Consider the following 12,638-nt stretch of genomic DNA (forward strand, 5'->3'; position numbering starts at 1 on the left):
GTATGGGTTGAAGTTTCACGCACAGACTTTCCCTTAGTATATGAGAGCTTAATTCAGTTAAGTCTATATGGTTTTGGAAGCACAGTTTAAGTTTCTTTAAAAAAAAAATAATCTTGCAAATCATAAAGCCATTCTTATTTTGGAATAAGAATGTCCACAGGTTTATAGAAAAATCCCCCCAGATAAGTAACAAATTGACTTACCGTACCTCTCAGATTTTGCTTATTTTGTGATTCCTTTTACATTCTTTGAATAAAATAAAATATCTTTAATGAACACAAAAAAATTAAACAGATCAAGTATCTTACGGAGTATCTTTCTAAGGCAAGTGATACAGTGTTCACGTGGGGACCTATATAAACATGATTAGGTTGGTTCAATTCTCAACATAATTTATTCCTACAAGTATCCGATCTAGATAAGCCTTTGCTGTTAGAATGGCTGTGATATTTCTGCTGACACTTCTTTTTCCTGTTGAAAAATGCTGTTTCATCAAAACCAGAATGTTTCATGGAAACATTATCTATTTTGGAGAGAATTTGGTTGGGAAGATTTTTTCAGGTCCAGAGGGAGTGAATATTCTTTCTCTCATTCTTACTTCATGAAAACTTTCAGAAAGTCTCATTTTTGTTTCATATTGGAACAAAAAACAAATTTCAAAGCCTTGAAATGTTTAGCAAAATTGAATTGTTGTTTTCCAGCCAGCCCTATTCAGTATGCTTTTCTTTTTATGTACTTGCAGTGTTAATTTTCAGATCCTTTAGATTTCAAGCCTACTTGCATTTTTATGGATCTTTAATAACAAACAAGTCTTCTTATTTAATTATTTTGTTGGCTTTTTTTTCAAGTTACATTTTTTCCAAACAAATTAAATAATAGCTTTGGAATTCTGGATACAAATGAAGTTTTACAACTGGCTGCTGGTGTTTCCAGTACTCTGCCTAGCTAATAAGAGACAGACTTCTTCTAATGTAAATTCTGTTTCAAAGCACCAGTAACTTACTTCTGGCTATTCTGAGGACGATTAGAAGACACACTACTGAAAATGCTGGTGGCTCAGCTGGAGCTGTGCTGGTGGTAACCCTGCTAGGAAACATTAAAAGAAAAAGGCTAGTGTAGCTTCAGGGACAGTGCAGTGGTTAAAACGTGATTTCATTGTACAAGATGGGTGGGTGGGGGAATTGTTCAGGGATTTATTTTTTTCTTAATTGTTTTAGCCTAAGTTCTGCTTTATAACTTGTTATTACTTTTAAGTGTTGGGACGCATTTTGTGTCATTCTAGGTGTGATGGAAACCACAGTAAAGCCATAGCTGAAACGAATATAAGGGAGTACTTATTCACACAGAGCATAATTAGACTGTAGAACTCATTGCCACTGGATAAATGGGTTTCCACAGCCAGGGAACATCCGAGCACATGATGGGATATGCCTGTGAGTGCCCAACCTTGGCTTGCAGCACATGAGTGAATAAGAACTATGTGGTCTGCCCTGCAAGAAAGACTGCTGCCTTTTTTTTTTTGAGAACACCAATTACTTTTTGGAAGGAGGTGGCTTTTAAACTGTTTGTTTCCTGGAGTCTGACAGTGGCTTTTAAAATGGATAAAAGGGAATAAAATGTAGGAAATATGAGGGAAAAGTCATGACTTTTTTTTTATGCCTTTGAAGCACATGATCTGGAGAAAGCCAGGAATGGCTAATAAGATCCCATGTGTCCATGTTGTCCCACAGTCACATGGACTGTAATCTTTCTTATAGAGACAGAGTGCTTCCTCAGTACCTCCATGAGACAGAGGAGGTTTTCATTTAAGAGATGCAAGAGATTCTCAAGCTTTTTGCATCAATGGACCAATGTTAATGTTACTGTTCAAAAAATTTCCCAGGCCATCATCAATCCTCATCATCAAGTATTTAACTTAAAGTACTATTTAACATCATTCCAGTAAATGAATGATGTAAGCTGTTACATTTCAAGGACTAAAAACCTATAATAAAGAGTATTTTACATCCAAGCAAAAACGCGGCTGTAAACCTGACTTGATCTTTGGAATGGACCTGTACTGTAAGATGTGCTAAAGAAACTAAACCCATTTCTTCTCCTGGTAAGAAAACACTTGTGTTCCAAAAGAAAAGTGGGAGGAAAACTTTCACAACCGTGTTCTGTCTTGACAAAGATCAACCCTGTGAAAAATTGGAATTATAGTAATTTTACATTGAGAGAAACACTGTTAATGTTGAATATTGTTTTTGAATACCCATGTGCTTTAACAAGTACTAGGGTCTCGTACTAGGTCATTTGAAGGTCTTTCATTGATTTAGGTGATTTTCAGAATAACTCCCATACCCAACATGAAACATACTTCCCAAAACAATCCCTGCAAGAAATCTTTCCCTTTGTACTCCAGTAGAAGAAGTGGTGTTTCTCTTTGCAGTCCAGTTTCTGGCAGTCCTGTAAGACAGATGGGCATGGCTGAGTCACGGCAAAGTTGCCATGGCTTGTTCAGTGTCTTACTTCCAGCAGTTCTTCTAGTCTGTTCATGAGGCTGTTGAAGAAGGTAGGAACCAGTGTTGTAGCAGATGAATTAACAGCACAAATGTGGTTCAGTATCTGTTTCTTGACACCTTTTCTCTTCACCCTCTCATTCATACTTGTATCCTAGCCTTTCCTACAACTGTTCCCTGAACTGCATGCTCAGTATCAGCAAAAAAGAAGGACATGGTGGTTTAAAGAGAGAAGACTGAAAAATGTTCATTGATCTGCCACTGGTGGTGTTGGCTCCTTAGAGGTGTATGTTCTCTCCCTTGTCCTCCCACTACCTCAGATGTCAGTCTTATAAATTCAGCCCCTTGAGAAAGAGGAAGTGAGATTTTGACTGTGTACTGCTGGAGGCAGGAATATTGGTTGAGAATCTATATGCAGTACAACTAACATGTAACCCCCCTGTTTTAATAGATCCCAGGCATGTTTCAGGTATGTCTGGTATAACCAGTAACTAGATGGATGCAATTAGATGCAGGGACTGAGCACTCACTAAAATGCCTCAGGAATAACTTCTAAATTGTCATCGTCTGCTGCTTCCTACCAGAAATTAATTTCAATGAGCTGGGATAAACTTTGTAGTTGGATATCTGTCTTTGTTGACAAAAATATTATGATGTTTTTAGCCCTGACTGGAGTTCTACACAGAATAATAATAAGAATTTTGACAATTTGTGTCTTTCACCTGATTTGCCAAGCACCGAGTTGTTTCACTGCTGAGTATAGCAGACTGACCTGCCTCGCCTCTTTATGCTTTCTTATAAGGTAGAAATATGAAGAGTTTCTATTCAGCTGAACAGAAAGATGACACCAATTTAAAAATGGAGGGAGGAAGAAGAAATGCTCTAACGTAATACATGATTAATGCATGGTGTCAGTACGAATTTTGACCCTAAATTGAAAAAATGCTTATCAAGTTTCAAAAGAAGATGCAACTGTTGCATGGACAGTGCTAAAATCCACAGTTAAGTTGGATAGGATAAAACACTTTGAAGGATACATCAACTCATAAGCTTTGGCACTTGACCCTACCTTTAATTCATGGCAGGCTGTACTATCTGTTGCATTTTCATCTAAAGTAAGTAGACTCTGAATATTGAGTTCATCAACCAGTGTTATGTTTCCCTGAGAAATTTCTGTTTTCAAATAAAGTTGGTTCTGTCATTTGTCATTTTAAACTTTCAAATGTTAGGCACTGAAATGTGAAATCTCCCTGTATTTGTCTGTAGTGTGGTCACTATTGTGTCTGAGGGTTTTCTTTCTTCTTTTTTTTCCTACTTATTTAAGTCCCATACTTCTCTGGCCTCTATCTCTCTCCTTCTTCCTCTACTCTTCACTGTATACTTTCTCTTCTCTTTGCTTTACACTCAGAAAAGAGGATCACCGCTAACTGCTACACAAGAAAGTGTTTCAACTGCTGGACGTTGACAGGAAATGTAATAGTAAGAACTCTTCACCGAGCAAGGAAGTCATAACTTCCTTCCTTTGGTTTTCCCTCCTCCAAAAAGACTGCCATCTAAAAGAGCCACCCACGTCTCTGAGGTTTTGAGGTCCTGAAACACTTCAGTAATTGCTGTGGTTAAAAGTTGAGTTCTATTTAAAGCATAATTTCAGTAATCACATTGAAGTTTTGAATATTTGCATTACTTCTTTATTATTTTTGATGACTGCTTATGTATCAGAAATTAACTTTTCCTGAGTTTTGTTCTCTTTAACAAGCACGGACTGCTGCTTGTATCTTCAGTGCTTCTGTCATGAATCTGTTTAGTAACCAACATTGGAGAATAACATAGGCGTATCCATATTGAATCAAAAGTACTTTTATATTATAATTTCAGTGTTTTAATGTAGTATGTGTAATTTCTAATGTACTATAGAAAATTTAGTTATTCAAGTATGTACATAAGTTATTCAACAAAATAATTTCATATATCCAAACAAAACTTAGGGGAAAAAAGCCAGCAACCCTTCCTCCCTGTTTGTATTTTGACTGAGATGCTGGTTTAGTAGGCTCAGATTTTTACTTTATGATTTTGTTGCTTTTATTACTCAAGTCTGAGAAAATATGGTGTTGCATAGCTTGTGCACTGCAAGATCTTAATAGGTCAGTTAAAGGGAGAGCTAACCTACAGTATCAGCTTTATATTTGGATTGCTTGTCTTTTGCTAGTTGAAGCTTATGCAGTCTAGGTGATTATTACTGAATTTCTTTTTAGTTTTGAGCAAGGAGATGTTTCACAGAGGGCTAGGAATTGCTTTATTTTTGAGTTCTTCATAATTGAGACTGATACTGCCAAAAGAAAACTGTTTCAGTTTAGACTACAACTGGGAGAGAAGGAGAGGAGGAAACAGAAGTGCCAAGTCTTGAGTCCCCAAAGCAAAGCTGTGGAAGACGTTGGAGGAGAATCCTAGCACCTTTCTTCTTGTCTCCTACTGTAAACCTTACATAGTCTTTCTTCTTTTCCTAGTTGTGGGCATTGTTTTCCTTCTACTTTCTTTGATATTGCTGATATTTTCTCCCTGTAGTAATTTTCCCCTGAACCTGTGGTATGATTATTAAAATTTTAAAATCCCCCAAACTATAAGCTGTAATGTTAAAAGTTGAATCAGGCATGTCACACGCAAAGTTCTTGGTCTGGCACTGTAGGTGAAACTTCATGCTTGTGAGAGAAATAAACAAAATCTTCTTATTAAGTTATGAAATAAGTTGTCAGATCACAGTCAGTGAAATACAGTTTTGAAACATCAAAATTTGAAGTTTTTTGACTTCTGTAATGTGGCTTGTAGTATGAAATGAATGAAATTTCGGCAGGATCAGAGTAAATGTGATGATGCTGTAGATACTGGTTTACCACTGTATTGGGTGTCTAAATATAGTTACAACATCTTTTCTCTTTATTTGTATGTTTTTATCAAAAATCATAGAGCAAACGTGTGTGCATGTGTGCAGATATGAATGTATGCCATTTGACTGCAGTGAAGGGCAAAGCAAGCCAGGAAGGTTAGAAGCAGAAGGTGACTTCTGTCTTCTGCTGCGCTCTGAAACTGAGAAGGAGGGTGGTTAGGTGAGCAAATGAAAGCAGGTTCTTCTGTACAGGGCAGCACAGTCATGAGCTCTGGTAAGAATTGTGGGGAAGGAAAAGTAAATACTAGTTTATTAGTATCACTCACTATCTTCCAGTAATTTTTCTACGGAGTAGTTTAAGATGATTTGTTAAATAGGTCAGGATTAATTTCTGCATGTATATTTTGCATTTTCTTAGGCATGTATTTAGCCTGTTTAACAGTATTAAATCTTTAAAAGTCTCTGATTGCTGTCTGGGTACACAGCAGGCAGTTTGCATTTATGGATACAGAGAAAAGATGTACCAAAGTTCGGCAAGGAAAGTTTAAGTTGAGAGGGATTCCTTTTGAGCACATTGGATAGTAAAAACAATTAAGGACATTAAAAAGAATTATTTTGCGTATTACATGTATATACACGCACACACATATATATAAAAGTATCATTATATAAGCGAAGCTTGAAGATGTAGATTTAGAGAAGAGTACCTCTATGTAGAGGACTGCCTGTCGTTAAGTCCATACTTCTATGCAAGTCTATACTATAACACTCCATTGGAGTAACTGGTGGCCTTACAGTGGTGGTGATAAAGAGTGGACATCTACATATTCAGTATGGGACAAAAAGTTTTTTACCAAACATAGATTTCAGTCTGGCACGGAAAGTAGGGGGTTGAGTCTGCCATTTAGAATCTGATAGATGATTTCTGTCCTTCTCCTGGTATGGATCCAGTCTTTTTTTCTTTTTTTCAAAGAAAAATTGTAGAATACTACAATAGAGTCCTTGTCTCTGAAGTAAAAAAAACGTTATTCAAAATACTTTACATGTCCTTTTTTTATCCTTAAGCCTGTTTCTTCTCACTTTTTACTCTACTTTTCCTTTTTTAGAAGTCTGTCCTTTTATGATCAAATTATTTAATTAATTTTTTAAAAGTGATAAGTAATTACACTCACAGAGCAAAATTTTAAAGTTTTTATTTTGTCTTCTGTAGCCAGAGAGGCTCTTTGTGCACATGGGAGCTAACCATGTCCCTTCACTGTAGCACAGAGCCAGCTGTTCATCTCTTGTCCTGACTCTATAACTGAAGAAGGATACACATATTGGATAAAATAAACCCATTGTTCAAGTTGGATTGAAGTGGGATTTGAGTGTGGCTGGGGCAATAAAGAGAATGAACTTTATTCTTTCAGTGACGATAGTGATTTTCTACAGAGAACACAATGTCTTGCCATTTCTCCACTGTCATTGCCCGCACTTCATTCCCCCTTCTGCTAAGTCGAAGTCCATAAGAGTAAAGAGAGAGTTAACTTTCTTGGAGGCGTAGAAATGGGTGGAGCAAGAGAGGAGCTCCTCACCAGGGACACTGACTGATACAGTGACAGCTCCAGGAGAGGAGGTCCTGTTGGTAGACAAGGATCCAAATCCTTTGGGTGGCAGATGTCACTGCCCTTTGCCTGACTGGTGTCAAAGCAGAGGATGGGGCCAAGACGTTCAGGAGACGCTTTCTACGCAATGCTGCTCCTCTGCCTGTTTGTAAACAAATACTGTCATTTACTAATAATTAAGTGCTCCTAGTTCAAGCAGTAGGTGTCCTTCTCCAAAAGGACACAAGTAATAGAAGAAAATGTCTTAGATATTCTGATGTAGGGTAGCAAGCTGGAAGAGAGCTAAAGGAGAAGGGACAACTTCCTGTCCCTTGTGCAAACTTAAAAATACAGATGAGGGATCAATGTAAGCTCTGTGTGGAGAGGTGATTATATCTGCACTGCAACAACATAGCTTAGTTGCTCTAAGTTGGTAAGTATGCGATCTCTGTGTACACACACACACACACAGAGTTTGTGGTACGTTCAAACCCATGCTTTGTCCTTGCCCTCGTGCTGCGTGTTGCGTGAGGAAGGCCACTTGTGTAACTGCCTGAGTTGTACGGGAGGCTGTCCTCTCTTTTTGTAACTCTCCTTTTTCATGTCCCAGTTAGCAAGACCAGTTTGTTCCTCTGGGCGTTGGCCCTCCTGTGACTGTAGAGAGGATATCATTCTGTACGATACAAGACAGAAAATCTCGCCCCAGTCAAGGATTCAAGAAGTGGTCATTTGCTGTAAAGTCTCTTTAATACCTAAGAAGTGTCGCTTTGTATGTTGTAACGTTCTCACTGTTAGTTGTAATGTTCTCACTGTTAAAAACAAAACACAAACCAAAAGAAGCCCAGCCTCTGAGCACAGCCTTCTCCTTTTACAGACTTGGCGATGATGCCATATAAGTCAGGAAGTTCATTTCTGTAGAAGAGCAGCACATTTGTGTTTCTGGTCTGTTCATTAGCGTAGAGAACATGACTACAGGTAGCAACATCATTTTTTTAATCTGCCAGCTTGTTACCTGAATCGTGAACCACAAGCTTTATTCCACAAGAACCACTCTGAGATTTGTGTCCATAAAACTTCTTACAGTGCTGGTCCAAAGGTGTCACTATTAACACTGAATCATGGATGATACCTGGTGCTTTATGAAGAAACGTGGGAAGAAGTTCACTGCCTATAGACACCCAAAGTCTAAGCACTTCAGGATCCGGAGAATGACTAGGGAAATAGAGAAATAAATAAGCAGAAGTGAGCTAAAAGCAGAACTTTAAAAGGAAAGTTTCTGTGACCCCTTGAAGAGAAGCAGCATATTGCAATGTGCTTCAGCCCTGTAGCAGAGTATGCTGTTTCCTTTCTAACAGTTGAGTTCAGAAGCTAATATTACTTTTAGCAAGGTTTGGACTTCATTTTTTAGAGCTGTTTCAGAAATGGTGGCTTTCTTAATTGGAGGAACAGACAACTTGTTCTTGGAGGCAGTGTGGGGTTAAAATCCAGATCTCTGTGCTTCGACTACACAGAACAGAGAACTAGGACAAGATAACTGGGAGCTTTAACTCAAGAATGCATGCCTCCAAGTTGGTTATCTGTAGCTATTTCCCCTCCTTCAGCTGTTTTCTTGGCCTCTCCCTCAGATGTTCCTGCCTGTCCAGCAAGGATGCCATATCAGCTGACAAGGCAGCCACTGAACTGCTGCACATGACAGCTTTGCTTGCTAAATATGCTTTACCTTAATATGCTGGGCTGTTAATTTTATATTTGTTCTAAATTAAAAGTGGGAAATGTGCGAAATAAATAAATACAAATCATAACTAAATGAGCAGCTGTGTAGGAAGGAGACCGTCCTCAGCACATGTACTTAAGATAACAAAATCTTGTCTGTTTCTCCATATCTGATAATTGCTGACTTTCCTGAAAGCAGTTACAATCAGCTGTTAGAGAAAAGCAAGAAATAAAAACATTAGAAGCAAAACTTTTTTTTTTTTTAAATCTATCAGTTAAAATAGTTAAAAGCTATTTTTAAAAAGAAGTTGTACTGGTATCTGTGTCCTTCCCAAGCTAGCATTTACCCCAGTTCCCCTGAATTTTATCATGCAGCAGGCTGTTCATGGCAAAGGATTAAATACAACTTGCTTGTCACTGAATGTGATACATCCCTTCCCTCCCTCTCCACCCTGCAGCAGAAAAGATGGAGATTTAATTAGACCAAATCAAAACCAGCTTCCAGAAAACAAATATGATTTAAAATTGTTTTCATAATCATGCAATGGTTTAAATTATATTTCTTAATTAATCTTTTTAATATAACATATAACACTGGAAAACATTTTAAACATGATTTTATTGGTCTTTTTGAAGGGCGTTAGGACTTTTTAGTTTGATAGACAGCCTGTGGCCTCCAGTAGTGCCTGTAAAAGTTGCTGGACAAAGTCAAGCCTCTGAAACGGTAAGTCTTGTTATTATGGAAATGTATTTTTTCACTCACAACTACTATTTTTGTTGGTAGTGAATCATGTTTACTTTGGGAATCAGATTCTTTCCCTCTCTTTAGCTACTGAGTTTTGTTTTACTGGTTCTGGCAACCTCCTAGGCTAACCTGAAGCCCTCTGGATCAGCAGCATCTTTCCAAAATGATACAATTAGCCCCTTATTAATCCTCTAGAGCTAGAATGGTAGGATGTCCAGACAAATTACTCCTCTCCTCTCCTTGCAGGAGGAAAGAGATATTAGATAGCATGGAGCCAGCTGAGAAATCTATATACAAGGATATTAACTCATTCTTTTGAAGTACTTTTCAGCCTTAGATTTGAAAGCACTTTTCCGAAGATTAACTTCTGTGAAGCCAGACTGACTGCTGGAATTGGGTCTCTTACTAGTTAGGATGACTTTGACTGATACTTGTCGAAGGATGAACACAAAAATAATCTTCTAAAAAGTAATGAAAGTTACTGTGATTTTAGGGGGTGGGGAGGTATTAAAATGGATTTAAAGTGTGTTACTGTATATCTGCAAATCTAAAATTGCATCTTTAATTTTCCTTTAATTAGCTTCTGTATTTGAAAAGGAGTTCTGTCATATCAAGTGTCATTTTGGTAATACAAGATCATTTGAGAAGCTTCTGGGTAGCCAAGTGCTTGTCCTGCTGTTCTTGTATGGGCTGTTCTTTGGGGAAGAAGTTTGTGGTATTAAAAATTTGTGTAAGAGCCTGGGGGAGTCAATCAGGATGCAAGTTCTAGAAAAGAAGAAAAAGCTGGAAATAAACAAGTTTCAAAGCCAGAGGGCATTAAAGGTGGATATTACTAGTTATTTCTAAAGTCTGAGAATCTTTTCTTTGCAATGTACAGTGTTCTTTGCATTTTGCCAGGGTTTATGTTGAAGAATAAAAAGTTCACTCCTTGATTATATATAAAACCAAGACTGAAACTGAGTGAAATGGCTGTTCTCACCTTGACTTTCCCTTTCATCCAGACGTTTTGGAAGTCTGAGAGGAATGCATTGTTTTGTGCATTAAAATACTATGGACAACAGAATGAGAGTATCCACGGATGGAGCAAAGCTCTTAAATGTTTAGCGTTGTTATGACTCTCATTTGTTCTTCATTTTCTCTGTTTTATTAGCAATCTAAAAATGGAGGAAACTTTCCATAATCATGCACTTTACACTTCTGTCATGGGTTTGAAATACTAATTCATTCCATGGAGGATCACAACTTGCATTCTACTGCTGCAGGTTTTTGGCTGAGTGGAGTTTTTTCAGTTGAGATACATTTTTCTTGACACAAACTGTATAGTTTTATGCACAGTTTTATGGAAGCAGTTTTATACATAGGTACATAAATAATATTGCCAGCATGCTGATAACGTTGTTCGGAAGAGATCTGTGGAACTGATTTCTTTTGAGCCATATGTACATTCAAATACCTTCTTTAGCGCTGTCAGAGGCAAACAGAATTTGGGTATCAACTTCTTTTGCTTTTTTTTTTCCTTATGCAGATTTTTTTTTAATGGGTGGGCAGCTGTCTTTAATACATTCATATTTCTTTTATTAAATGAAATGCTTTATTAACAACAAACATCACTAGAAGAATATTTTACCATTTCCACAATAAAAATTATTTTCTAGCATTGTCTTTTTTTTCCTGAGAAGCCTTTCTAGCTTGGGACCTCTTTAAGTGGTGATTGATAAAGTTGTTACGTCATGGTACTTTATAAGGGGGAAAGAAAAATCTGGCATAACACAAAAAGAGCAGTTCTTGTAGCTGTTGCGTTCCTGTTCTTCATTATCTCCTTGTGCTGTCCTGGATTTAATTTGGCAGCTTTAAAAGTTCGGCAGCTGTTTACTATCACAAAAACCCACCCACATGCAAAAGTCCCCAAATTTCAGAAAGGTTACGGATGTTAAAATAAAAGAGTAATCAGGGCACTCCTACCATGTAATAAAAAAATGCGAAACCAACAACAAACACCTTGAAATAGTCACAGTGTTTGCCAAGTGTGCCAAATCATGAGATGTTTTTGTGATGAGGGTCAATGTCAGATTATGGAAAGAATGATATGCACATGCTGATTTCACTTATAACTTGTGAATGTCGGTTTATTAACTCAACTTCTACTTCAGAGAGTCGTTGGTATTAACCATATAATTTTGTTTCCCCATCCCTCTTAAAATGTAAATAGTGTGCTTCGTTTTGGCTATTACTATAAAACTCAACTGGCCAAATTAAAGTGCTTTTTTTAAGGTCACATATCTTTTCCTTACTTTTTAATAGATGACAACTAATCTTCCTCCTCCCAGCTTCTGTTATATTCTTACTGCTCAGTCTGGTGAGATACATGTGGAAGTGGATGAGGAAGAACAGATTTCTAATTTGTACCAGCCACCAGCTGTTCATGGTCTAAAGGAAATTCTTCAGGTAATCTGCTTTACAAGTCAGATAACCAATACTTTGTTCCACTGGATTTCTGGTATCATGTTTGTCTCATTCCCTGTTTTTGTACTATTTTCAGATCAATGGTTGTAATGAACGTTGTAGCTTTTGGGCGCAAGTGCTGTATCTAAGGCTGCAGGTAATCTTTTTATTTAGCAATGAATTCAACATAAAATCAACATAATGTTTATGTGAAGAAGCTGGCATTTATCTTGTTTAGGGGAAAACCCAAAACCTTCCTGGATGATCTTCAAGAGTTGTATAAGCAGAATTATCACCAGGTCTAGAAAGTGAATTATTTCTGGATAAATTGCTGTCTAACCAGAGATAATATTGCACCCTGGTAAGGGAGCTTGCAGGAATTCCATTGAGACTTGATTTATAGCTAAATGCTATCCTTAGATACATAGTGAAAAGTTCCTAGTCAGTTGAGTGTCTGGAGATAGAATTTAACAGATGATGGTTATATAAAAATACAGTTTTGCTCTTTGCATGTGAGTGTGTGGACTATTTTTGTTGACTTCAGTAGAAGCCCCTCAGGCAAATTTGGCTTTTATGGTCCCGTTAGTAGAAAGGAGGAACTCTTAGGTAAATACATCTGCCATCCATACTATGTTGGAAACCTTATAAATATGTTTTATTTATTTGTTTCTGAATGATGCTACAATTTTCTTTCAAAATGTTGCTAACTCCCTCAGTAGTTAAAGGAATTTTTTGTTGCTGATTTATTTATTTTTTCCTGGCGACTGGATCCT

General features: G+C 37.3%; 1 protein-coding gene across 3 annotated transcripts in view; it reads left to right on the forward strand.

The window, feature by feature from the left end:
• The window catches only part of SPIDR (scaffold protein involved in DNA repair), a 207,965-nt gene that overhangs the window by 179,579 nt on the left and 15,748 nt on the right, over positions 1-12,638 (forward strand). For all 3 annotated transcript variants that reach the window (XM_069779305.1, XM_069779306.1, XM_069779304.1), the window contains 3 exons: positions 9,315-9,402; positions 11,725-11,868; positions 11,963-12,022. In XM_069779305.1, the coding sequence (XP_069635406.1) occupies positions 9,315-9,402; positions 11,725-11,868; positions 11,963-12,022 (292 nt within the window). The remainder of the gene's footprint in view (positions 1-9,314; positions 9,403-11,724; positions 11,869-11,962; positions 12,023-12,638) is intronic.

This window comes from Haliaeetus albicilla, chromosome 3 (genome assembly GCF_947461875.1).
Source record: "Haliaeetus albicilla chromosome 3, bHalAlb1.1, whole genome shotgun sequence".
In the NCBI taxonomy this organism is placed as follows: domain Eukaryota; kingdom Metazoa; phylum Chordata; class Aves; order Accipitriformes; family Accipitridae; genus Haliaeetus; species Haliaeetus albicilla.